We start from the raw sequence: 27,600 nt of genomic DNA, 5'->3' as shown, positions 1-27,600 counted from the left end.
CACCTGCTTGCTGGCAGAACATGGGAAACTGAAAAGTCCTTGGCTTAAGATAAGCGGTACTTAGCGACAACTAAAATATCAGTGTGTTATCAACATCATTCTCACCCTAAATCCAAAACACAGCACTGTACCAGCTCCTAAGAAGAAAATTAACTCTATCCCAGCCGAAACCCGGACAGGATGGAATGGACCTCTGCAGGTAATCTAATCCAAACTCCTGCTCAAAGAAGGTCTAAATAGATCTGATTGCTCAGGGGCATGTCTATTTGACTCTTGGATGTCTCTAAGAATGGCGGTCCCACAACCTCTGTGGGCAATGCCTGGACCACCCTCATAGGAATAAAGTTTTTCCTTGTATATGATTGGAGTTTCCCATGTTACAACTTGAGGCCATTGCGTCTTGTCCTGTGGCCATGCATCTCTGAGAACATTTGTCTCCAACTTCTCTGTATCCTTTGATCAGGTAGCTGAAGACAGCACTAAGATCTTCCCTGAACCTTCTTCTCTTAAGGCTGAACAGCTCTCAGCCTTTCCTCATATGTCACGTGCTCCAGCCCTCTGACCAACCTGATCCCTTTCTATGATGGGGACATGACTGGTGCTGTGGACAAGGGGAGGGCAGTGAACATTGTATGCCTTGACTTTAGGAAGGCCTTTGACACACTTTCCCATACTCCCCTTATCACCAAATTGATGAGATATGGACTGATTAAATGGAAGATAAGGTGGGCTGGAAAATTCGCTCAAGTGATCAGTGGTGCGAAGTCCAGCTGGCTGGCAATAACTAGCAGTGTCCCTCAGAGATCAATACTGTTTAATGTCTTCAGTAATGACCAGAGTGACCAACTGGAGTATATTCTCCGGTTGGATAGCACCAAATTGGTGGGGGGAGCAGCATCAATATATTGGATGTCAGGGCTGCTAGCCAGGACGAGGACAGACTGGAGAAGTGGGCTGACGGGAACCTCATGAAGTTCAACAAAAGTGAGAGCAAGGGCTTGCTTCTAGGATGGAATAGCCCCCTGCAACAGTACAAGCTCCCTAGGAAACAGCTCTGCAGAAAGGGACTTGGGGGTACCAATGAAAAGGTGAACATGAGCCAGCAGTGTGCCTTAGCAGCAAAGAAGGGCTACAGCAACATGGGCTGTATTAGCAAGAGAGTACCCAGCAGGTTCAGGGAAGTGATTCTTCCCCTCTGTTCAGCACTAATGAGACCATATCTGGAGTACTGTGTTCAGTTTTTGGCTCCCCAGTACAAGAAAGATCTTGACATTCAAGAGTGAGTCCAGTGGAGTGCTACCAAGATGATAACTGGAAGAAAAATCCCTAATGTTCAGAATCGCTTCTTAATTCATTGCCACATGTGTTATGTTAAAGAGCATGTTTAATGTTTTCTAGTTATGTTCATATAGTCTTTTTCACAGAGAAAAAAGCACAAAGTATGGTCACATGTAAAGAAAATTAATATCAAGTGCCTTCCATCTTTTTGTTTGTACGGGGAAGCAAATCATAAGAAAAAAATAGTTTGGACCTTTGGAGGTTTTGTGGTCCAGCCTCCTGTCAACACAATGCCAGCTTCTAGTTGCATTCAACATCAAAGTTATATTAGGTGGCTCAGGGCTTTATCCGTTTAAGCTTTAAGTAGCTCCAAGGATGGTTATTCTGTAAACTCTGTGCCCATTTGAGTGTGAGACCGCTATCACTATGAAGAACATTTTTCTTTATATCTAATTGGGATTTCCCTTGCTACAGCTTGTGTCCATTTCCTCCTGACCTTTCATTGGTACCTCCAGGAAGAGTCTTGCACCATCTTCTCTATAATGATCTGTGAGGTGTTGGAAAACACCCATTATATCCTTAGCTGTCTTTTCTTTGGGCTGGACAAACTTAGCTCTTTTAGCTTGTCCTTAATCATCACGTGCTCCTGGCCCTCAGTCATCTTGGTGGCCCTCCTCTGGACTAACTGCCATATGTCGAAGTCCACCTTACAATGGGGAACTAAACTGGGACATAGTAGGCCAGATAGTCTCACATTTCAGAATACAAGTGAAAAACCGCCTTCCTCAGCCAGCTGGCTGCACCGGTATGTATGCAGCCCAGTATGCAGTTAACATTTGTTGCCACAAGGGAACACTGCTCATTTGTGTTGAACATGTTCTGTTGAATCTCTGGATCCTTCTCTGCCCCATTGCTTTGTGGGAGTTACTCCGTCCTGGGTGTAAGACTTTCCATTTGACTGCCCATTTCTGCAGCTTAAAATCCTTCTGTGTGCTGGCCTAACCTTCCATTGATTCAACCACTTGCTCCAAGCTTGTGTCATCTGTGAACATGTGATGATTAACAGTATTGGCCCCGATATTGACCCTTGATAGCCCTAGCTGCCACAGCTGAACTTTGTACTGCTGATCACAACCCTTTGAGTCGGTGGTCCAACCAGCTTTCTATGTACCTTGTAGTCCACTTAAGTCCAGGTCTTCGCTATTTGGTTCGTTATAGGAAACCATCTGGAGAGCCTCATTAAAGCTGAGGTAAATTAAACCCACTGCTCTCTGTTAGTCCACTGAGCCAGTCATCTTGTAATTGAAGCTTGTCATGTTGATCAGGTAGGTTTCACTCTTCATTAATCTCTTCTAACTATTACCAGACTTCTTGCCCTTCGTGTACCTGCAAATAGCTTCCAGGAAAACTTGTTTCCTCAGCACATTCGGTTGCATCCTTTCTGGTTCAATGGACTTAGGCACGTCCAGTTTGCTTAAGTGTACTCTACCTCCATCTTCATGTCCTGTAGGTATACTTCACTCCCCAAGATTTTGCTGTTTGGCACATGGGCGTGGAAGACGTGAGAGCAATAAAGATTGCAGCAGAGAAGGCACTGACCTCCTGAGCCTTTTCTATGTCCTTTGGCCCCGCCTTGTTCAGCAGTGAACTCAATTTTCCTTAGTCTTATTTTTGTTACTGATGTACCAATAGAAACCCATCTTGTTGCTTTTCGAACCTCTCCCGTTTTCAAATCAGTGCTTTTTTCTGCTAACCTAATACACTGGCTCTAATGGGTTTTGGTTTTTCGTTTTTTGTATGAGTCAACTTTGCATTGCTCTGATTGCAGGCACAGAGCTGCTTTGTCCAGGCAATGGGTGGCTCACAATGTTTAGTGGCTGATATGCGGGTGTGGTAGGGGAGCCTGTGAATGACACTTCCTCCTCCCCGTCCTGCTGCAAAATAGGAGATAATAGAAATAGTTAAAATGAACAATCTAGAATTTTTTAAAGTCTGACTTAAAATTTACACAGAACCTCATTTTAGCTTTATTGCTTGCACTAGTAAAGCATTGGATGTGAAAATCCTGAAAATGTCATCTAAATTTGCCTTCACTGTGCTTAATGTTCTTTTGACTGCAGCTTAAGATCTTAGCTGCTGTATTTCTTTGTTTTTCTGTAATCTGCTATTTATTCAATAAATTTCCCTGATCTAACAATTTATTACATGTAAGTAAGCTTTGCATTCTTACATTAGTAATTAAGAAATCATAATTAAATTTAATTAAATCATAAATTTATTTTAATTGTTCTAAGCTTTTTTAAATTTTATGGCAGTATGTTTTCTGGAGTGAATATCTGTATATGGTCTCAGTATTTATGAAAACGGCAAACTAACTTTTTGTAATAAATTCTGAATTACCACAGTGTGTTAAGTATATGCATTATAAATACTTATTTGTATTTTTTATTGCCAGTTAAGAAGCTTTATTTGATGTATTTAATAAAAATTCAAGAAAATAAAACCATTTATGTCATTCAGTACTATTGGTTTTATAGCTTTGAGTTTTGTAATGTAAATTCACTGTTCTTCAGTTTCATTATGAACTACTCTGAAGTGTACTTGGATCTCTGGAGTTTTAGAAGATTTGTCATTAGCAGAGCAGAATTGCCCTCTGAAACAGAACAGTAGAGCAGGAAGGAGTTTGAAATGTGCAAGTGTCCCTTTTATTTGCCTATAAAGGAGCAAAATGTTCAGAAAATGCAGGTAGTGTCGTCTCCACATACCTTCTATGCCTGAAAATCTAACAGTGACAAAAAGTGTATGTGTAGGTGAAAGGAGTTTTAGGAGGGTGGAGTAGAAGACTGGGAAAGTCTTTTATCTGTAGGGGATAACAAGTTCAGATTTCCTGCACTTCAATGTTGTTAACTTGAGATAGAAGCTGATTTTCAACTCAGGCAAAGAACAGGTGTGTTCAATGATGTGTCAAAATAAGGAAATTGGTACATTCGTAAATAAGTAAATAAGCCCAATAGCAGGGTCCTGATTTCTACATCTAAAGTGCTTAGTTCTTACAGTTCCTGTGTTACGCAGTCATGAAAGATACTTTCTGTTTCAGAAAGAATATTCTTATTTAATATGAAGTACCTAATGCTAATGTGGCTACCCCTTTCATCCATTTTACTTCATTTATTCAAAACTCCTTTGCTAAAGTTACCCTTGTCTACTTCACCCAAAATGTATCGTCCTCTCTCTTATTTGAATCTCCTCATTGACTCTGCATATATTTTTTTTGCTTTTCGGTATCACATTTAAGGTTCAACCTAATCTTAACTAAGTGAAATCTCAGCTTTAGTTTCTGCTTTACATTTGCCCCTCTTCACATCTATGTTTCAGTCAATCCTCTCACCTTTCTGCTTCCACTGTTTTCTCCCTTATGTTTGCCCCTCCTTTCCTTCAGATCCTCCTTTTAAACATTTTTTTTTTTTCTCATAGTTGTCTTAGAACTGATAATCTTTCCCATATCCAAACTACTTTTTGATGTCTTTTATAATTTTTTCTTGTCTGATTTGGTCTGGATTATGTTGCTTTGACGAGGTCCTTCACTGAAACTAGACAACGGAGTCAGAAACTGTGTGCAAGCCTCCTTTTAAGTCTTCCTGTGTGGAAGCAGAGAGGAATCATTGAAAAAGCTTTCAGGAGCTTAGTATCTGTCCATTTCTGCTTACAAATGGCATGTAAATATAAGGTACACAATTATATACTATTTTAGTAATAACTTCATAGAACCTGGAAAAAATTACATATAGGCAATACACTTGCATGGATAAATTAATTTATACAACTATATCTAATTAGCTGTATCTGGCTTTTAGAATGCGCATAATCCTCTCATTTTAAAGCATGGCACCTGGAGAATGTATTTGAATCGGAAATAGTGAATGAGGTTACAAAGGATCTTCTGTCTCTTGGATGTGCGAAGTACTGTGTAAGCAAGATTTTTAATAAATTAGAGTTTGCCAGTAAGCTATACAGTACGCATTTCCCTCTTTCATATGGACTTCTTCCTTTATGAGGGAGCAAGATATAAGCCTGAGGGGTTTGGTTCTGAACTGATGAGAAATTTTAATAATAAAAGATAACTTTAAAAAATAAATGCCAATATATAGTATAAGGCAGTATGTTTTATAATGTATATTCTTAGCCAGAACAGTTCATTTACAGTGAATTTGGAGGAGAAAGGAGAATTTGGAGGAGAGGAGAACAAAATCGTAACTATTTTCTCAGAAAGTACAGGACAGCCTGTAGTTTAAAAGTGATAATCTGAATCATTCGCACTTTTATTTCTTCTTTAGGTATCAGTTTTCTAGTTTACTGACAGAATTGCCTATAGTATAAAAGTAATAGTCTGAATCATACACATTACCACTTCAATTTCTTCTTTAGATATCAGTTTTTTAGTTTACTGACAGAATTGCCTATAGTATAAAAGTAATGGTCTGAATCATATACGTTATCACTTTAATTTCTTCTTTAGATATCAATTGTCTAGTTTACTGTCAGAATTTTTAAAATTTTTTCCACAAATTGTATTCAAAATTCTTATTTCTACATGTTCCTTCTTCTCTGTGAAGGTTTTATATTGCAAATTGTTGCCAAATTAAGATTTACTTCTTATAATCATGAATGCTTAGGATGATACAGCTTTACTTCATTAAGTTATGTTTGTAGTTTCTTTTTATTCTGTCTTTTTAGATTAAAGGAAGAAGTGTATGAAAGTTGATGTAGAATAATGATGGAATACAGTGTTACTTCCTGAATCTTTCAGCTTTTCCAATGTTTCTTTATCAGTATTATGCTTTTACTCAAGTGTATGTATCTATACACAGTATACTATAAAAAGATCATAAAATATTTTATCTTAACCTTTAAATGAAATTATGCTATTTTTAGGTAGTATGTTGGTTAGTGTAGTGACTGTATCTTCAGTGCCTCCAAAACTTCTAGTGCACTGTTAGATTTTTAACAATCAATAAAAATATCCATTAGATTCAGTTATTTCAAAAAATGAAAGTAGATTCTTTGATGACTTTGATTTGCTCCCCCCCACCCAACTGGAATAGAAAGACTTGATTAAAAGAAGTTCTCTTTTAGCAGTTTACATCTGTTTACCCTTTTGATATTTGCTTTCTCACTCAGGGCTCATTTTCACTAAGCGTCCGTGACTTTAACTGGAAACAGATACATCAGCAAGTGTTCAACATGACTGAAAATTAGGAGCTTTATCTTTAAGTGCATTTTATAAAACTAGTTGAAATCTAAACCCAGTGAAAGTAGAGTATGTACTTTTTTTTTGATACAGTTCTATTCATAGATTTAGATTTGATGCAGTTCATGATATGGACAGAGGTTAACTGTTATATGGAACTGCTTTACTCATATCTTGAAGATCCATTTCTGTTCACTAACATAGCTTATGCCCTGGTAACATGACAGGATGACTTCTTTAGTTAAGAGGCCAAATATTAGTTTAGGTCAGGCTTCCCTTCCAGAGAGCTAATTAAGCAGAAAATGGTACAAGTTTTGTTGCTTAGACAGTGCTCAGGAATAGATCCCAGAGGAGCTGAGATGGACAATATCAGGTGGCAGCAAATGGAATTACTCTGACAGCCTCATTGAGTTTTTAGAGCACTGTGATGATACATGACCTTTTTCTAGCCAAAGTAGCAGGACTATCTGGCACAGGGCATAACTCATCTCGTTGGTGGCTGAAAGGAAATAAAGCACATCTTCAGGACCAAATTCTGTGAAGAAAAGCTGTAATGGCATCTGGAAATTTGTTAACATTCATAAAAACTATTATCCGCTGTATAATGCTTTGACTATGATTTATTAATGGGATTATAGTGCATTTATTAAGTGTTTCTGCCTGCTTAAAGTAGCACTGGAGTCCCAATTGGCATTCCTAGTGATCACTTCCTATATAAGAAAGATTTAACTTAACTATTAATGTTTCAATTATAGATTCGATTTTAAATGCATGTAGTCAGTTTGATAAATCCATGTATTTTTACCTTAACTGTACCAAAAAAAAAAAAAAAGGACTGACATTCAGAAGTATAATTCACAGAAAAAGATTAAAAATTAACATTATTTATAAAAAGTTTTGAGAAACTTAATTTTGGTAAACATGTATGTGTATTTGTGTATTTAGACCTTCAATAGATCGAAATGATACAAGATATTGCAGTAATAAAAACTGTAAAAACAGAGAAGCCTAAATCCTCTTTGGTTTCATGGCTGTAAAGCAGAAAGAAGACCATAAAAATCAGTAGTGTTTTATACAAGAGTGTAAATGGTTTAGATGGGAATTGGCTTTGGTATTTATTTAAAGTATTTTGAGTAGAGCTGCAGTTCTTTGGGAGAACAGGAAGGATTATCATGAAAATGATGAATACATTGATGAATACCTAAGTCAGTGGAAGGAAGAGTGGATATTGAGTGTATTTTTAATGAAGTATAAGTTCTCCCCTTCTGGAAGGCTTTTGTACTGCTTTCTGAAAGGTTTCATTATCATTGCTCACAGTTGTTGGTGGTTCCGATTGTGAAGATAAATGTCAGAAATCCAAAGGTTAGTAGGATAATGTGGAGATTAGTTTAAGAAAGAAATCAATTAGATATTATGATGAATTATTTGTGAAGCCAGGCTATGAGGTAGACTTGACAAGTTAAATTGGTTGTCCTTCTTATATTAAAATTCACTCTTCCTGAACTCAAGAATGCCATTTAAGACATTGTTGAAAAACTTCACTTCTTCATAGCTAAAGATTGAGATAAGGTGAGGCAATGCACAGCCAAAAAACCACCGGCAATGAATCTTCCAGTTCTGTTAAGGTAAGGACTCTGCTTTTAAGTGAAAGCAGAGTGAAAAAAAAGAGATAGTAAAGAAAGGAGGTGAGGGGGAAAAGAGAGAAAGTAGAGACTCTGCTTTTAAGTGATCTGTATTAAGTTAAGCTTCCATTGGAGTCAGTAACAGTTTTATTGAGAAAGAACTGTCATGTGATGTTCGTGGTGTGCTGATGACTCATGATCATTCTGACATGATGTTTTTTATTCTGTGGAGACATTGTAGTATGAATAGTATTATGTAGATATTAAAGCTACATGTACAGTGGCTTTCCACAAATGATTTTGCAGATAAAATTATTTTATTAGTATTAAAAATATGAAGGATTCAGAATCCCTTTCGGAAATTTAGGAATTGATGTAGTAAATGGGACCCAATGGTTTATCTTAAACATTGGTCAGGATTGTCTGTTTCAGAAGAGGAAGAGAAGGGAGTTATAGAGTAACTTGACTTGCAAGAAGACTTTTTCTTTATCCCAGGGGGTTGTTGGCTCTTCTGAATAAAGAGGGTTTAATGTAATTAATTTGCTTTTTCCTAATGTAACTGTATATCTCATAATCTTGCTATTCAGAGCCTGTTGTAGCGATGAGTTTTGATACACAGACATTCATTCATAAAGCACTGATCATGGAACACCTCTAACATAACAAAACCTTCTCATTTTTTAGTGACTACATTTAATTTGGGGTGATAATTTGGAGCTGAAAGATTTTGTATTAAATTATACTTGTATTAAATTGTCTTCGCAGTAGAAGAGGAAGTGGGGGGAAGTAGGATCTGTAAACATAACTTTGTCACAAGGTGAGGTTTCCTATGAAATGACTTTGGCAAGTATCAAATAAAATTAAGAAACCGCACTAAGACAATATACATGGAATAAAACATGGATATAGGCAGTAGTTTAAAAATAAATTAGAAACATTTGTGTATGAGTTTTCCTTTCCTCTCCTTCCTATAGGAAGACCGGGTAGTGAACCATTTGGCAGCAAAGATCATTGAAAATGTTTGCACTACTATTTCTTGCCATGCCCAAGGATTTATTACAGGAGAAATTGGACCTGTCTTGTGGTACCTTTTCACACATTCTACAGTAGATTCTTTGAAGATAACTGCTGTGTCGGTAAGGAATTTCCTTTTGTGCTACAGAAATGTTTTGGGGTTTATTTTGAAAAGCATTCTGAGTTGGAATGGAAATGTTTTTGAGCATGTTTTCTGTTATGTATGTGTATTTATATTTCAGATTACATTAAAATATATTTACAAATTTTCTGAAATTGAAAAGTGCATGTATTACAGTCCAGTGCTTATGACAAGTCCTTGTGATTAATCATTTTCTGAAACATATATATTCTTATGCTGGTGATCAGGAGTTATGTTTGAAAAGTTTACTCTTTCAAAGAATCAATTAAATTCTTGCAAAATTGAAATTTCTTTTTTGTATGATGTTTTACATGAAAAGTGTTTATTCTTTTTATCGCAGACTTGCTTAGGAGACATATTTGAAATCATCATGTTACTTTCTATAAAATTGTCAGGGCTAGTCTTTGCCCTGAATTTGTAAGTTAATAGGATGGTAACAAGACAGAGCTATGACATGCAAGCAAAAGGTTTGGAACAAAAACGTTTGTGAGGTAGAAAATACTTAGCAGGGCTGTGAGTTTAAGCATATCTCTTGTTGACAAAACAAAAGCCTTACTCACCAATACAGGTAATATTTTAGAACTGAACAACAAGTTGACTTATTGTAAATGAAGTGTGATAACTGGATGCTCATTTCCTGAGTAGAGCTCAGGCTCACTAATGAGTTTACTGTTGGCTTCCCAGATGGAAAATGGTAATGTTGCTGCAGCAGCAGTATGTACTTAGACACATCTAGCATTGAGGTAATAGAGAGAATTAAAAATATATGTGACGTGTGGCTGAAGAGATAAATTGTAGAATAAATTTATAATTTTTAAAAATGTATGTATTTATTAAACATTTAGCTCAGCGTGTATTTGTGGCAGAGTCTTGCCTGGGAAATAAACTGCTCAAAAACTGGGAAAACGTGCTGACCTTTTAGAACAGTAAACTTATTTAGTAAAATACATGTTACAGAAGCCTTTGTTCTGTGCCACCTGAAATGCTTTGTAAAAACTTAGTCTTAGAACTTTTATGGGTAGAGGATTGTCAGTCTCTAAAAATGTAAAATATATGTGTAACCTTTATACAGAGCATTTATAGCTTAAGCCTGCTTGTGAGTCTGGCTGGTAGGCTGCTTTTTCAGAAAGGCTCTTTTTGAGACTTTATCCATTTGATGTGAGAATTTTATGCTTACATCGTGACTGTATATATGGTAAAAGACTGAAGATTAGAGTTATGATTTCTTTTACTTATTGAGTATTTAAACAAGTCTGCTCGATCCTCTCTCCTACCACTACTTTTGCCATAAGGGATGTTTCATATCTTCTGCTTTCAGTTCTTGTCAATCATTAGACTGGGCAGTTGTTATTTGTTTGCTACTAGATCATAGCTCTTTATGTCTTTCAACTTGTCTTGAAGTTTTCCTCCTGTTTCTCTGCTATTCACTTGGAGAACTGTGCCTCAGCGTTTGCTATTCCCTTGACTCCTACACCAGACTTCCAGAGCTGCTCCACTTGTAGGGGCCAGTTGGACAGTTACATCTGTTTTGTGTGCCACAGTGAGCAGCATATCCCAGAGAAACAGTCTGAACTAAATTCAGACACTGAACAAAGAAAGATCACCAGAGGAGATGTCAGTGGGCTTCCCCCTGCCCCCGAAAAGTCAGTTTGTTCTTGGACAGTATAGTATGCTTGAGGTAGGCAAGAGCTTTTTTTCTGCTCAGTAAGATGCAGAAGTTATACTTCTGATTCTCAAGAATACACTTGTCATCAGTGCAGACTCACTACGGCTTTTTGTAGCAGTGGCCTCAGAGGTTAGTATCATCAGTGCCATATGGTTTGCATGCTTTGCCCTTAGATGAGGTTTCTAGTGACTATGAGAAGAGAGGGTTGTTGTTTTTCCCTCTCTATCCTCAGCCTCTTTTGAGATCCCAGGTCATTTGATCCTCCCGAGGCTGTGAGGTTGAGGTAAACCACTGAGAAATCTTTTCTTTGTCATAGTATTTATGCTATGGGTAGCTAGCCTCTCTTAAGCATTACTGGAGTTGCCTTTTTTCCCATAGCATCTGATGAGAAGAAAATTTTCATGTGTCTTACCTGGAAGGTAGGAAAAAATGTTTAAGAGGAAGCTAAAACCTGAAGAGCTTATTGTAGCCTAGTTTAGTCCTTTTTTTTTTTTTTTTTTTTTTTTTTTTTTGGTGTGTCCACTGACAGCTACCACTACTTACTAGTCAATGAGGCTTTTTTAATTGCTCAGTTCAGTCGAACAGTGCTGGCATTTGTGTGGTCTCTTCCAAGTGAGGAGATTGAAAGTGTCACAGATTTTGAGTTCCTCAGTTCCTTCACTTCTTGTCACTGCAGCTGTTATAGAGCAACCTGATCTCTATGGGCTTCTTGCTCAACCAGGGATGTTAAATGCAGTGACATGTATAGTAAGTTACCATATTTATACTGTAGTTCAAAATTGAATCGTCTGGCACTCCTGGGTTGGCACTCATAAGACTTGCAATGATATTGTTTTTGCCAAGCTCTTCCCTCCTGTGGTTTGGTTTTTTTTTTTTTTCCCCCCTTCCCTTTATAATGCAAATTCAAAGACTTAGTTGTCAGAGCTTATCAGTCCTCAAGAACTACTCTAGAAGCCCTCTTATAGATGACATATGTTAGGACAAAGCAGTATGTTTTAGGAGGTCATGGTAGCTGCAATTATTAGAATTCCCTAGAGAAACTCAGCTGATTTGTGGGACATCCTTTCAATGGCAGTTGTCAATCTAAGTAAGATGCCTTTTTTTTTTATCATTCTATTAACTTTTCTCTGTCAAAGTTCCTTAGCAGTGCATGCTTTAGTGTCAAGGCCAGCGTTTTAAGAGACGACCAAGTTGTGTGTGCATGCTGAGTTCTGCTGACACAAAAATTTCTTCAACATCTTGTGTAAATCTGTGGTATAAATGTACATGTGGACAATATAAGCAAAAGAATAACTATTCCCAACTAACATTTTTTTCCTGTGAAGACAGTAGGCTTACGGAAGATCATACCTTTCCCTTGGGTGGTTACTGAGGCTTTAGTCATACTGGAGGTAGGACTTGCTCCAGACTAACATATTGGAGAGCTTTGAGCAAAAGCAGTGGTGAGGGGGACTGCAAGAGTAAGAGGCATTCACTCTTCTACATCCTTGGTCCAACTGCTTTGTTTCTTGTTTTTCTGGTCTTCATGGAAATTATTGCTATCTGTGTAGCCGATTCCATCTCCTTTTTCCAGACAGATTGTTTCACATGAGTGTGCTTGGGTCTGAATGTGTTCCTGAATTTTCCCCTCCACTGTTTCGGGGATTGTGTCCTTTATCAAAAGTCTGAGGTTTAATTATTTTATACCCCATATGAAGTGAATTGGACAAGGAAGCTTCTAAAGTAGGATACACTAAGGTGGTACTCTAATCCTTTTGCTGCTTTGTAGTGAAACACTGAAGTAACAAGAGGGTGAACTTGTTTGTTGGATTTATTACTCAATGCCTGATGTAAATCATGGTTGTGTATTAATACTGTTGGGGTATTTGGGTATATAATTTTAACTAGAAAAAAGTAATCAATCAATATTGAAATCTAGCACAGGCAGATCTCTTACCAACTGAAGTTTATAGAGATTTCAGTGACATACTGATTTTTAAAGTAAAATACTAATGTATTCTCCAGCTGTATTATACTGCACAATTTCTACATTCATTAAATTGTTGCTATAGATATGTAGGCATTTTTATTCTGCATGACTACATAAATTGAGATCATCAGTGTCCTATTGTATTTTATTATGCAGTTATTCCTGCCTTGTTTGAATGTATCCTGAAGAATTTATTCTTGACTGACATCTATATTCACATGTAAAAATACATTTCTGTTAAGAAATACATGTGTCATATCTTTACCTAGACCTAGCAGGCTGTCTGCAAAGTATATCAGCAGTAAGGCACTGTGGAATTTTACTTATGATTATTTCAATCAATAATAAAAATATATCAAGAAGATTCTCTGTCTTCAGTCTCTGGAGTCCAGAAATGACACTTTACCTTGTCCTGCCTGTCAGAGGTGGCAAACAGGGACTGTGTCTCAGTATTTTTGCTCACTTTGGAGTCCAACATGCCTCAGGTAAATATCACACATTTTGCCTGTAGGAAAGCTATATCTTTTTATCATTTTGCTAGACTCAGAGAAGAAATAATTCTGTAAGATGTCAAAGTGATGTTCTGACAAGCTCAGCAGCAGGAGGAATGTTTTCTTTGCAGTATACTGACATTTTTAAAAAATTTTAAAAAAATTTTTAATTTCATTTCTGAGAGATGGCTTTTTCTGCTGGAGAAGGAGTAACAAAGCATAAGCCACTTAAATGGAAACTAATTTGGGAAAGCTCAACACAATCTTTTGGGGGTTTGTTTTTGTTGGGTTGTTTTTTTTTTTTTTTTTCCCCTTAAATAATTGGTGCTGAATAGTTTCTTTCAGAGGCTTGGGTATTGCAGATACATTAATGCATTCATTCTCAAACTTGAGAGAGTCGTGGAGTACATCCTGAAAAGGTGGATGTTATCCAGCCACCGTATGGCATGTAAAACCAGAAGGCAATGGGTAGGGCATAGATGATCATAGAAGCATAGAATATCTCAGGTTGGCTGGGACCGATAAGGATCATGATGCTAGGGTTGGAGCTGCTGGGAGAAAAGGTGCTGGTTAAGGTTGTGCAGAAAGCAAGGACGGAGAAGCTAATTCCAGGAGAGGCTCTGCCAATGCCTTACTCTCACTGTGATCATTTCCTGTTCCAAGACCGCTGCTGAGAGATGATGGTGTGAGCTCTACTCTTACCTCTTCTCATCATTGGTTCCCAATTCCTGCTCCACCACCTTTTCACCTATCTCCATCTGTTCTCTCCAGATACTGGATCTGCTGAAGTGATTTAGGATACTTGGTCTTCTATCCCCCATTAAACGCTCTCTTCTGCTTTTCTGTTGAAGTGTTGGTTTCACTTGTTCAGCAGAGCACCCTGTGACATACAAGCTAATGGGAGTTTAAAGCTTCTCCCCTTGGCTGTTGGTGGGCTGGAGCTTTCCTGCTGTCTCCAAAGCTGCAGTGTCATCCTAGAAGACATATCTTTCCTACCGGATTTGCTTGGAGGTCATCTGATGGCCTGTGGCTATGGTCACCCTTGTTTGACGAGGTCTGTAGCGGAGAGCTAAGGCATTAGCAAGTCTGCATACACCACGTTAGCATACCAAGTTAGCTCCATGTTGCTTTGACACAGTCTGTCCCTAGGTCCCAGCAGTTCACTGGTAATATGACCCTCCAGGTTATGTTTAGTGAATGCACATACCTCCTGCCCACTCATTTTGAGAACTCAGACTAGAGGTGAAGGGCTGGATTGTATCCTTGGGGAAATAGAGCATGCTGTACTAAGAAACTGAGATTGAGTGTCTCTGTTTTAAAAGCGGGGGGTGGGGAGAGAAGAAAAATAAAAGGCTGCAATCAGTATGGTTCCTGGACCAGAAAGGACAAGGAAGAACAGGAGGAGAGTAGATGAACAGCATCAATAAAATGTCTGTTTAAAAATCGTAAGTTCTTTTATACCTTCCTTTTTTTTTTTTCCCTTCTTTTTTTTTTGTGTGTGTGTGTGTTTTGAGTAATGTTTCTAAGGGCACTGGTGAACTGGGCAGTTTCTGAGGTTCTTACATGGAAAGCTTTTCTCTGATTGATAGTATTCTCTGGCTATAATTGACTATAGTTTCTCTTAAATGATACCTCACTATTGAATGCACACCAAGGAAGCAGCAATTTCTAAATATAGCTGGTCTGAAGAGAACAAAGAAGTGGTAATATCGCCTCCTTTTCACAGAAGAAAGTCGCCTTCAAAGTTTTTCCCTAAAACCAATTCAGATTTTCACCTGATTCAAATAATTGACATAATCTGTTTTCTTATCTTAACACTACATTGAAGCCAAAGAAAATGAAATTTTAAATGTCCAAAGAGTCTTATTTTCTTTATTTGGAGAGAACAAAAGCAGTTACAGTATCTTGAAGGTTGCATTTCCAGAGGTATCAAAAGGAAAAGCTGTGTTGACTTGGAGATGAATCCACCCTGGAGGTCATTTGGTAATGTTTGTTATGAAACAGCTAAGTTAGTATACACTGAACAGATTTGTGCTTACTTCACTAGAGCACAGTCAGTATCTGCATTTTCTTTTAGAATTGTTTTAATCACTAATATTTGTAAATCAACCATTTGGACAATAGTTTTCATGTCTACTATACTAAACCCTGTTCCTTAACAGGTATCTAGATCTAAAGTAGTATCTACATCTAAAGATAGACTTTAGATAGTGAACTGCTACATATCAGATTATGGTCCATGAGCAGAGAGAGAGAAGAAAAACGTCCACCTTTATGGGTGACCAGAATTTCTGTGGTGTGTGCCATCTCTGTATTTTCTGCTGCCTGTGCTCCTTTCTAGTACAGTGTTACCTGATGCGTCCTGCATTCAGTCCTGTAAAAGACTCAAACATGATCTATGCCGCTCCCTCATTATTGTTCTCTAGAGGGAAGGAGTAATGTGACTGTTTGATGTTGGTGTACAAGATATTTCAGTTTCAGCTGCATGGAGTGTATAGCAATATATTTAGAAGAATTCCAGGTCTCTAAAAATAAGTAGCTTTTTCCTCTAATATTTGACTTATGAATGAAACTGTATGTATTCTCTGTATTCCTAAACTATTGGAAAAGTCACCACCTGTTTTTATTCTCCATTATTTTTCTTGAGATAATAATCCCATTAAATAACAATGGGTTTTTTTCACTTTTGTAGGCTTTATGCAGAATTACTCGTTACTCACCTAATGCTTTCCAGAGTGTCATTGAAAAAGTGGGATTAACAGCTGTACTAAATTCTTTGGCAAATGGAATATGCAAAATTCAGCAGTACATGCTCACCATGTTTTCGGCAATGTTGTCATGTGGGATTCATCTACAGAGGCTGATTCAAGAAAAGGTTTGATTTCAGATTAATATTATTCAATGGCCTGGAATTTCACTAATGGAAAGTTAAAGTTGGCTCTGGTAGTGTTTTTGTGTTTTCAAAATGCTTAACTCAGTGACACATATCTGAATAGCAGGAAATGAGGAATGTGTTTATTTTATATTTGCTTAAAATCTAAATAACGAGGTGTATAGTTTTTCTTTCTTCTCACAGATCTTCAAGAGATGGTACTAATGGGTATATAAATTGCTACTGCAGCTAGAATTCAATCAATTCTGAAGACTCTAGCCTGACCATAACTGATAATGGCCCTAAGGAAAAACAATAAGGAATGCATGAGGACAGTTATTTGACATAGCTCTCTTAAACATTTAAAAGAGAAAATAATGAGTGTCCTGATTGAATCTAAAGCTGTACTTTATGCTCTCCTTAAAGGACCTTAGGCCAATTTGTAAGTGAAATGTCTTGCAGAAATTAGCATTTTAATGACTTAGGGTTTTCTTTTTAGTGTCACTGAATAAAACTACTAATTCTGATTTATGTCTAATATAATTTTTGGAAGAGATGATTAAAAGCTTTCTATTTTGATCACCAGATGATTCCATGTTTAGAGAAACAGTGTTTATTTTTTTGGCAGTAAGTGTGCACAATGCATAAACAAAAGTAGTCCCCCTCTGCTTGGAAAGGATAAAAATCTCAAAGAAGATAGGAACTCTAGCTCATGTTGTCATCAGATACTCTGTTGTAATGTATACTGTAACCTGACAGTCATCTCGACTATAACAATCTATTAGGCTTTAGTTGAGAGAGATTAGTTTGGTTTCTCTGCACACTGTTTTAACAAAAATGTTTAAATTAAAAACTAACCTACTGTTTTCCACCTATCTCTTCTTGCAGCCTGAAATCACTCATTCTCTTCCTAAAAGTCATTTCTGTGCCTTGTCAGAATTGCCAATGTGTTTTTGTAAATGTATGTCAGCTGGCCTTAAGCTTTCCACAGATCCCACTACAACAGCACTAACAGGTGGCAAATTGTCCCATAGTGTCACAGTTTCTAATAGTGCACATTACTGTGAGTTAGTGGTATAGACAGAGAAGTATGTTCAAAAAATATTCATTTGAACATTCAGCAAAAGAATGCAAAGTGTAACAAGGATATGGCTACAGCATGATGTTTTCTGTGAAAAATTTCTTGTTTATATAGGACTTACATTGCTAAAAGGACTCCCTTTCTGATACTGCAGTTCTTATGAACTATTTTAATCAGATTTTTGACATTATAAAAATAATCAACTCTGAAATTCTCCAACTAGTTATAGGAAAATAGAAAGTATTTGGTGGCATGCAATACAGTAATGGCTGAAACTTTGTGGGTTTAAAATTGCTGCTTAATCATTAATGAATTGTCATAGGTGTTTTGTGAGCAAGTGTTGCAATTTTGCAGATTAGAAAATTGAAATATAGAGATTCTTTTAACAGCATATATCAAACTAATGATAGAAGTGGGAATAGTACCCAAAGCTCTAACTGAAAAAACATTGTACTTTAAAAACTGGTAAAGAGGGTCTAGTTCTACTGCATGTGCCCACATTTCGTAACTGTTTCTGCCTTACAGCTGAGATAAATCTATATCTCATAGAATGTCTATTTTGCTTAAATTAGATTGTACGATTTTGGAAGCAGAAACTAGATTTCTATTTTTCTTGACTAGGATCTAAAAATATAATCCTGCTCCTGAATTGAACTGCCAGGTACTATCACATTACATGGAGTATTAATATTTTATTGCTGAGAACTGAATTTAATAGTCCTTGCACTTTTCAATATTCCATGAGCATGACACACAAGTCCACCTTCATTAGAGAAGGGAAAAGAAAAAACAAGTGGGTAGTGCTGGCCTACAAAGTATTTTGCCTTCTGTAGAATTCATGTATACTATAGCTTAAGAGGCAGAAGGACCTCAGTGTTATACAGAAGGTAGTGACAAGGTTGTGACTATCTTTTTACTACAGCTGCAAACCAACATATTAAAAGATGCTTAAAGATATGAATTCAGGATGGAGATCATTTAGCTTTGTATATGTTATCTGGAAACTCCCTTAGCTTAGAAGACTTAAGGCTGCCCTTGTTTTTTACTCCCTTCAAGAACAGCAGTAAAACCAGTTACAAAATAAAAGCCAGAAGACAAAGGAGAAATGCAGTTCTGTGATCATCTACGCTAGTATAAATCTTCAGAGAACTACAATAGCTAAAAGGGACTGTTTTTTGTCCCTCTCTGATACAGAGCCTTTCTATTTTAGTTTCTTGTCTTGGAAACAAAAAAAGCTGCAGTGATGTTTGTAAAATAAAGTGTGGAAAAAGAGCTCAAAATCAAAAAACTTTGACACGCTATAGCAGTAAATAAAAAAAAAATTGCTAATTACTTTCATCTGGCTGTCAAGATTACCTTTGAATGAGTGAAAACCAGTCATATAACTTTTTGAATGCAGTTAGGTTCTTCCAGAGGTCAGATAATGGGGTGGGATGTTTTTTATTTGTTTCTTCTCAACTACTAATAAGTAAAATTATTCAGATATTTACAGCAATACATTGTCACAACTGCATTGTTTCTTCGCTTCCCTGCACGATTGGCCATAGTCTCTTTTTATCTCTGTCATATCCAATTATGGCACTGAAAAAAGCATTATAAATGTGTTATAAACGTTGTTGTAGTGGACAAGTGGCTACCTCTGATGTTGATGGTTCTGTCAATATCAGTATGAATTAATAAAAAGATATAAATGTCTTTAACAAAATCTTTGTAACTCTTAACTTGTAGTATGGAGGCATTTGCAATGCATAGAAAGGGAATTTGAAAATACACAATACAACATGGATTGCTATCGCAACTTCAGTTCTTGTATAGCGAAATAATGGTCTAACTGTTTTCCCCTTGTGTAGCCAATTTGAAAACATCATTGCTTTTTGTGATTTGTTTTAAACTTGCTTTGCAGTATTACTAAGAGTATCCAATATAAGATCATGATCTTGTTGCAGTCAACAGTGTGTTCACTTGCAATGAAAAGAGTGTCTTTAACCTGCAGAGTCTCCATGGATACATCAAACAGTTGCAGGGGAGGGAAGAGCAATGTAACAGTGAAGCGATTAATAATCAATGTATTAGATGGTATTTCAGCAATTTTTGGCTTTTCTGATATATTGAGTTCTGCAGGTCAGCAAAGATGTGCTTCAGATTTTCTTTGGCTAAACTGTTGCTGTTTTGCAGTCCAGAAAAACAAATTCCAAAATGTCACATTTGTTTCTTAAGCCAGATTATGAGAACATTGCCAGATAAGTCTGATGTAACTGATTTTAATTGACAACGTTGTATTAACCCATGGTAACCCCGACATGTAGTATTGAAATATTCTTACTTTCCAGAGCATGAGGACTAAAAATAGTCAGATGTGCTTTGGCTTGTAGTTGCATGTGTCTTTGTCACGGTGTCCCTGTGCTTGGTCTATCAAGTCCATTTATATTAGCAGGCAGTGTTGCATTATATATACTCTTTCACTAAGTCTGAGGCTTTATGAGGTTTCTTAATGTAAAAACTTTTTTTGTTTGTTTTGAGTAATTTTATTAAAAAAAACCCAAAACCCCACTTTATTAAAATTTCAACCTTTGCTTTTAGTAGATTGTAATTTAAGAACTTTACCGTTGCAGCTTCATGCTGTAGGAGCTACAAGTCATGCTCCATGAGCTGTTGAAGTGTTTAAAGCAGTAAACTTTACACAGCTTATGCTTATTAACCACAAGATTGAGGAACTCTTCTGTTTATGAAATAAATTACAGAAATACAACAAAACAGTTCTAGAATAATTAATAACAGTTTGTTTTTCTGGGATTTCTGTAGTTACCGTCTATGCTGACTGCTTTTGAACACAGTGTTAAAATGATAGAGTAAAATCTGATGGTTTGTTGGCCAACTCTTACACTCCTGTTCTTTTTCGAGTCTCTGTCAAGAGGTATAGTTAATTGTTGCAAAGACTGGCTTTAATAAATTACATTCAGTGTTGATTTTCAGTTTTATGACAATGAAGTTGCCTTTCAGGTATTCTGTCAGCAAAGGAGGGAATTTGAATAATACTTGGTATGTTAAATGTGTCACGCAGCAGGATTTTAAACTTTGTACACAACATGCACACATACACTACGCACCTCTATTCTGTAGTGTCACTCCCTTGAGAATCCAGCTCAAATGTTTGAAGGTAGTTCCTGTTGATGAGGCCATTTGTGCTTAGTCTAATTCTTGGATAGAGCCAATTGACTCAGTTTGTAAATTCTGGCTCAGGTTTTTTTTGAGAGAGATTTGAAGTAAGGTTTGTGTTTTCAGAACAAGGCATTCTAATCAAGAGCTGATCCAAAAATACCATTGCTGCTGCCAGCAAGGTCATCTTTAAAGATGGACTTTTTTTTTTTTTTTTTTTTTTTTTTTAAACCAAATAGCCCAATTGGTCTTCGTAGAAGAAGAGTACAGATAAGTAGCAGATATTTTTAATCCTCAGAGGTAGAGAATACTCCATATGGGGTTTTTGTCCTTTTTTTTTTTTTCTTTTTTCTCCTTTGGTTCTTCAAGATTTACAACATATCATTGGACAAAGCATAAATAATCTTCACCTTACACTTTTTACAACTCATAATACCTAATTCTGTTATTCGTAATATGAAAGCTCTTTTTTCCTTCCACTGATTCTCAGCTTTATTCCCTTGGAAGCTGAGGCAGTGCACGTGAATCTCGCATCTTTCCACATGTCAGGCCACATTCCAGAAACTAGAAAAGAAAATCCTTTCAATATACAGGGCAAAATAGAGAGAGAGAGAGAAAAAGAAGAAAGCTCTGATTTCAGAGTCCAGTCAGCTAACCAGTGTTAAACTTCTGAAGGGAAATATTTTGTGGTTATTCTTTATTTCTCACTATCCTTGTTACACTTTTAAAAATTATTCTTTCATTTTGATTTACAGGAAGGAAGGAGTTAGCAAGGATCTTAGCATCTTATAAATTGACTTTATCATAGGAATGGAGAATGGTCAGTGGATTAGGAAAGTCATGGCTCCTTACTGCTTGCGGTTTATCCTTTTTCTTTCTTTCCAAGTCCTAATTTGGGTTGTTCCTTGAAAAGATGTTTTTCACTTTATGAACCCAAAATAAAATTAGTTTAGATAAGAACAATCAGAGAAGGTAGAAACAGTTTTGCCATCCATTTGGAGCATCTGTTGTATAATTTAGGGTCTGATGTAGACATGATTGTATCCAAAACAACAAAGATGTTGTTTTTAATCTTCCTGCATATATTGGAATTAATAGGTAAACATTTAATCATATTTGTGCTGAAATATTTATGTATTCTGAAAATCCTTCAATCTTCTTTTAAAATAATTATATTTAAATATCCTACGTTTATCCTTAAGGTAAGACATTTTAAAATGTAAGTTCTATCATATTTTGTAGTTCATTTTGTACCATTTTGGACATAGTACATTAGATAGTGTTTACTTGTTGCAGCTCTTGAGATGTACAAAGCAGCTTTGCCTGCTTGACTGGGCCAGTCTGTCTTGGACAGTGTGTTTTATGGATTTTTTTGTTTGTTTGGTTTGGTTTGCTATGAGTGACACGAAGAGTACCTTAGTAATACAGAATGCACATGAAAACGAGCAAATTTTAAATGTATACAGTGTTAAAATACAGTGCAAGTAACCTTTTTCCATAAAATAATATTGACCTATTTGTGTTTATTTCCGCCAAGGATTTTGTGACTACAATTACTCGTTTACTTGAAAGTCCTTCAACTTTTATTCGAGCAAAAGCCTTTCTGGTCCTGCTTCAAGTTTTAATTAATAACAGGGAGATGTTGCTACTCAGTTGTCAAGCAAGGTAAGGTGATAATGGAAGATAATTAGAGGTAGAATGTTTATTTTCAAAGTTGTACCTGAAGTACTTTAAAACGTGTGGTATTTTTGAGCCAGTGTTTTAGGAGTGAACTATTTTCTGTGTAATATGAATCTTTTTATTCATGAGAATATAAAAAAAAAAAAAAAGAGTGTTCTCTTTTGTCTGGGGTCATCAGGTGATGATTACTCACAAGGGGAAACCATTGTCTTACAGGGAGAGTGTGTCTTTTAAAGTAACCTGTGGTCCCAGTGAGCATTAGTAAGGAGCAGATTTTGCTTTGAGTAGGGCAAAACAAATAGTGCATCAGTGAGTTGTTGCTATGGTGGGAAAGCAAAACAAAAAGGTCTGTCATGTACCTTCTTCAGCTTGGGGTGTGGTATAAGCCATAGTCTTTTCAGTATAGGCACATTCAAGGTAAAATCATATTTCTTGGCTATATGTGTTGTTGGAGTGATTTATCTAATGACCACTGAATTCCTGTGACTTTTACATGAAATACTTTATTTGTTTCTATGTTTTTTAAAATACTTTGCAAGAAATGACTGCTCTAAAATTATATTTGACTCACAGTAGAATAATTATTTGAATTTTTGGGTCTTCTGATGGCACAGAAACATTCCCATATCAGACAAGAGGAAATTAGACTCCATTAGAATGTAAATTGTCAGCGTGTTTCGAGGGTGATTGGAGAAGTAAGATGGAAGAAATTTTATCTGGGATTTATACCTTCTGCTGTTCATTATGAAGAACAGCAAAATGTAGTGTAAACGCAGTTTTTATGGTATTGGAATAAAGCAGGTTTGGAACTGAAAGTGAAAAAGGGTGAGGCTTGTGGGTAGCTGTAAATCTAACTACATTTACAGCAAATATAAAGTTATATCTTATATTGATGTTTGAGAAGAATTAAGACACATGCATTGGAGCTAAAGGGCTGGATTGGAAGGAGCAGGTGAGTTACACTATGAAGCCATTGTGAGAGGACATCTTGTGGAGTGCTATCATTATATACCCCTCCACTCACATACAAATCTGTAGATATCCCAATTTTTGTAGATCATAGGGAATAAGTACTGAATTCAAGTTTCTTTTTCATTTATATCTTTTTATACTTCCAGAAATGTTTTATCAGGTAATGTGCTCTGGTTAGTGTAAAATGTCTCTAATGATTTGTAAGTGACTTTTTGAATGGTTGCATTTTTAATGACTGCTGCTATTCATGTGCTTGATACAGCACATAGGACTGAGCTGTGTATTTGGAGAAATGTCTGACAGAAGTCCTGTACTGACAGTTACTGTTTGTTTATTTATACCTAAGGTATTATGTGAAGGAGAAGAACTTTGATCATTTTTATCAACAATTTGATCTCTTTATTTATAATGCTTGCCAATGAGCAGCCTTTCTGAAGAGAATGTGTTGTGAATTTGGGATGTTATTTTGTATTGTGAATTTTGGCTTTATTCTGCTATTTTATTGTGATGCTCCAGACAGAGGTGATTAGGGACCAATACATAGTATAACACATTAGGTAAAACAATAGGCAAGTCTTAGAGCAGCTATATTGAATTGATAAACTGTTTTTCTTAATTTTGTGATGTTTCCTTCAGAATTGTTCTTCAGTGAACAGTATATCTCTTGACAGGATAGATCATCTAGACTAGAACCTTTCTTACATCCAGAAAGTAAGATGGCTACATAGGATGAGAGAGGAGAAATGACATTATATGTGGAGACAGCTACTTTCATAATATCCTGAACTCTGGAAGAATTTTATTAAGCCCAGTAGAGATAATGGATATTCTTTGACTTACACTGTTGAATTCCTATTGGAGTATTTTAGTTAAATGTCTCCAGTTCTGTGACAAAAATGTTACTTCAAAATTAAGACTCATAAATTCAAAATTGCTAGTACAGTAATCAGTAATCAGTTGGATAACTATTGAAAATGTTTGATATACTCAAGTTCTCTTTATGAAGGTGTTTGATTTGAGAAATATAAAGAGTATGTAGTAAAATGTGCATAATTTCTACTTATTGGTTTGTCTTTAGCAGTTGCAGCTAGTGCCTGTAACAGGATTTATATTGCTTTAGATTATAAAATCTGTTTATGATAAGATAATCAATATAAGGCAATTTTTCAGTGTGCATTAGTTAAAGGATATGATGCAGATGATAAAACAGTCAGTAATAACTGTTTCATGGCAACACTGCATATATCTCTACAGCTTCAAGTTAAATGTTCAGTTTGGCATTGGAAAAGGCTTTTAGTTTAGCAATCAAAATTATACATACCTTTGCAGAGATTTTTGTGATTTTTTTTTTTTAAAAAAAAAACAAAACAAAAACAAATTCTCTGAATCTGTCATAGCATATTTTTAAATTATGAAATTAGTTGTGGTGGGAGTGTGTAATTCAAGAGCTTGACAATGGATGTCACTGAGGAAATTCCACTAGGACTTTCCACAGTACTTTGAGATTTCGAGATCTGTGGATGAAAAACATTTATGTGTAATATCAAATGTAATTTTGAAGTGAATTTTTTCTCACACAACATTGATACAATTCACCTGTTATTCTCTTTTCTACCTGTCTCCTGGTAGTCCATTACATACCTTAGAGAAGATATGAGACCTTTTAGGCTGCAATAGCACTTGTTTGCTTACACTATCCAAATTCATTTCTTTTGCTAATCACCCTGAATTTTCTAGTCTCCTTGTTTTCTCCATGATTTGCAAAGGCAGGCTACCTGTTAATGAGGGGAGGGATACAACCTGAAGTTTTGTTAAGGCTTATAATTTCATCCTTTTCTGTACTAGTAGTAATTTCCGATTAGTCTCACTGAATTGTTCTTTCTGGATCTAAATGGTTTCAGAGAATTTCCTAGGTGAATAGAGACTGCCCTGGAGATTGAACTTCCTCCCTAAAGAATTTATTTAAACCTCTTTTTCTACTGTCTGCAGAGATGTACGCTTATGGAAAGATAAGGTAGTATTCCTGACAGACTTTCACAGTCTGCAAAAGCCTAACTATGCACAAAAGCATAACTTCTGGGCAAAATCTCTCTGTGTTATCTGTCCCCACCTCCCATATTTTTTAAATTTTCAGATCTTCTATATGCCCTCAAAGGAAAAGCTTTACCTGGAGACCTATAACAATCTCACATCTAGCATAGCCTGTTGGCCTTATATGTCTAAGATTGGCCTAGAAAAATAGTGAGAAAAAGAACAGAAAAGTTTGGTGCTCAGTCAAATGGGAAAAGAAAAATGGAAGGCGGGAGGGAATAATTACACAAGTCAGTGATTTCAGGAAAAAAACCCAGCAAGCTGGTTTCAGACTTAAAAAAAACCTAAAACAAAACATAAAAGAGGAGAAATAGGGGTTGACCCTTCTTACTGGCGTGATCTGCCATCCAGTGTTGCATCTCCGTAAAATAAACAATATATCTACATTAAATATCCTTTAAAAAATCTTCATCCTTTTCTGTTAGCAGAGGTTGACTAAAAATGAGTCCTTGAACTGTCGGTGTAAATGGACTGTATATGTCCTCAGAGCATGCAAGACATTCTTTAGTTTCTTGGAGGTCTGTCATTCTCTGTGAACTTAGTGAACTGAAGAGAGAAGTAGGCAGAAGACTGCTAGTGAGAGACCTCCTGCTTTGAGGTTCAGTCATCTGGCGGCCGCATGCATTTTTCCCCCTGTTGAAATACTGGTAAAGTAGCTGAACCGTATTGATATCTAAAGCTGATTTTAAGGATGTTGAGGGTAAATGTCACTGATGGAAGGGAATGAATGAATTTTAGAAAACAGTTCTTAAAGAGACCTTGAGAGGTTGGAGAGTCTACCCTTCTGATCCAGGTCAAGGTCTGTTATACTTGAGAAATATTTTTTAACGATTGGTTGAAAATGGTGGGTATTCCATGACCTCTTTTTGACAGCTATTTTAATTGTTAGGTATTCCTAACACTCAAAAATTCTTGTTGTTTTCTCATTGAAATTTCAATTCTACAGGATAAGCACAGAAAACACAGAAAACAATGTAGTCTCTTTCCTTTTACAGTGACTTCGTTATATTTGAAGACCATGTCTTACCACATCTCTGCTCAATCTTCTGAATTTTGACTAAATCTTCTCTTTTTTCATGTTGATCATCTTTATAAGTGAACACTTCTTATTCTTTTTAAGTAGTAGACCTCATTCCCATTCCTCAGGACCATTAACTCTGCAATTCTCCCCTTTTTGTTCCACTCTTCACATCTTTTCTCAGAAAACTTGGGTGGTTTTGCTTTTTTGTGTAAAAGCTCACTGATGGCCATATCATATAATACAGATACTTGACAAAATTTTTAAAAAATCAAACCTGGCTTCATAGACAGTGGTTTATTCCTCATTATGTTTACCTTATTTATAGTAACACCTACATACTTTTTCATGTATTGTTGAGTGCAAGACAAACGTGTGCATTATATGAATTGAATAAATGTATTTCCATAGGCCTAGTTTTGCCCATTAGACAGAACACTGAGATTCTTCAGGGAATGAAAGTAACTGATGGATTGTTCTACATATGACTGAGGAATTTGTTGAAGGGAAATAGAGATACTAATGCTTTCCTGCCTAGATATGGATCTGTACAATTTTCTCGAGGCAATGTTTACTTGAACAGTACTATCAGGGAAAAAATAGTTGCACATATTTTTAGAAATCTTTATGTGAAAAACAATTTTGTGATGGGAAGGACAACACGAAAAGAGAGGACTCATGAGTTTATGTAAACTTTGTATCTTTCCTCTCTCAGAATAAATGAACATACTTTGTATGGTTCTCAAATGTGATTAATTAATAGAACTTGCTTTTAAAAAATGAATCCCCTTCCCCCCAGCAATAAACCCATGCATGTTGAAGTCTATTCAGCCTATTTTAAGTAAAACTTAAACACACCTAAATATATTTCTATTTAGAATCAGATGATTGTTAAATCACGGAAGTGTTTTCTTGAAGAAAAAAAATCCATACAAACTCTGATCTTTTGTCATGTTTCTGTTCAAAGTTAAACAGTTTTTGAGTAAAAATTACTTGGTTGTCTGGAAGGGCTAGAGGGCTTTATACCATTTTAATTTAAAACATTCAATTTTTTGTATTAAAAAAACTTAAAGCTTTTTAAAGGAGAATTCTATTTGAAGCGTAATGTCAGATTTTTAAGTAGTTCTCTTCTACCAGACAAATCAAAATTCCTTGTAATTTAATACAATTTCCAGAGATTGCAAGAAAAATAAAAGATGTCCCCGTAGTCTCTGGGAAGCGCAGCTGAATGTGTTGCATCTGGGCTATTGCAGAGGTGAAAGGTAGTTATTGAATGGGTCTTTTGACTTATCTCTGTCTT

The 27,600-nt window shown here is 36.1% G+C and overlaps 1 protein-coding gene across 7 annotated transcripts in view; it reads left to right on the top strand.

Annotated features, from left to right (window-relative positions):
* Positions 1–27,600, top strand: part of ULK4 (unc-51 like kinase 4) — a 254,149-nt gene that overhangs the window by 54,583 nt on the left and 171,966 nt on the right. For all 7 annotated transcript variants that reach the window (XM_050892383.1, XM_050892382.1, XM_050892386.1 and 4 more), the window contains 3 exons: positions 9,123–9,284; positions 16,123–16,305; positions 22,077–22,204. In XM_050892383.1, the coding sequence (XP_050748340.1) occupies positions 9,123–9,284; positions 16,123–16,305; positions 22,077–22,204 (473 nt within the window). The remainder of the gene's footprint in view (positions 1–9,122; positions 9,285–16,122; positions 16,306–22,076; positions 22,205–27,600) is intronic.

Source organism: Gymnogyps californianus, chromosome 2, assembly GCF_018139145.2.
Source record: "Gymnogyps californianus isolate 813 chromosome 2, ASM1813914v2, whole genome shotgun sequence".
In the NCBI taxonomy this organism is placed as follows: domain Eukaryota; kingdom Metazoa; phylum Chordata; class Aves; order Accipitriformes; family Cathartidae; genus Gymnogyps; species Gymnogyps californianus.
The sequence above is the reverse complement of the archived record's forward strand: the minus strand, read 5'-3'. Positions and strand labels throughout refer to the sequence as shown.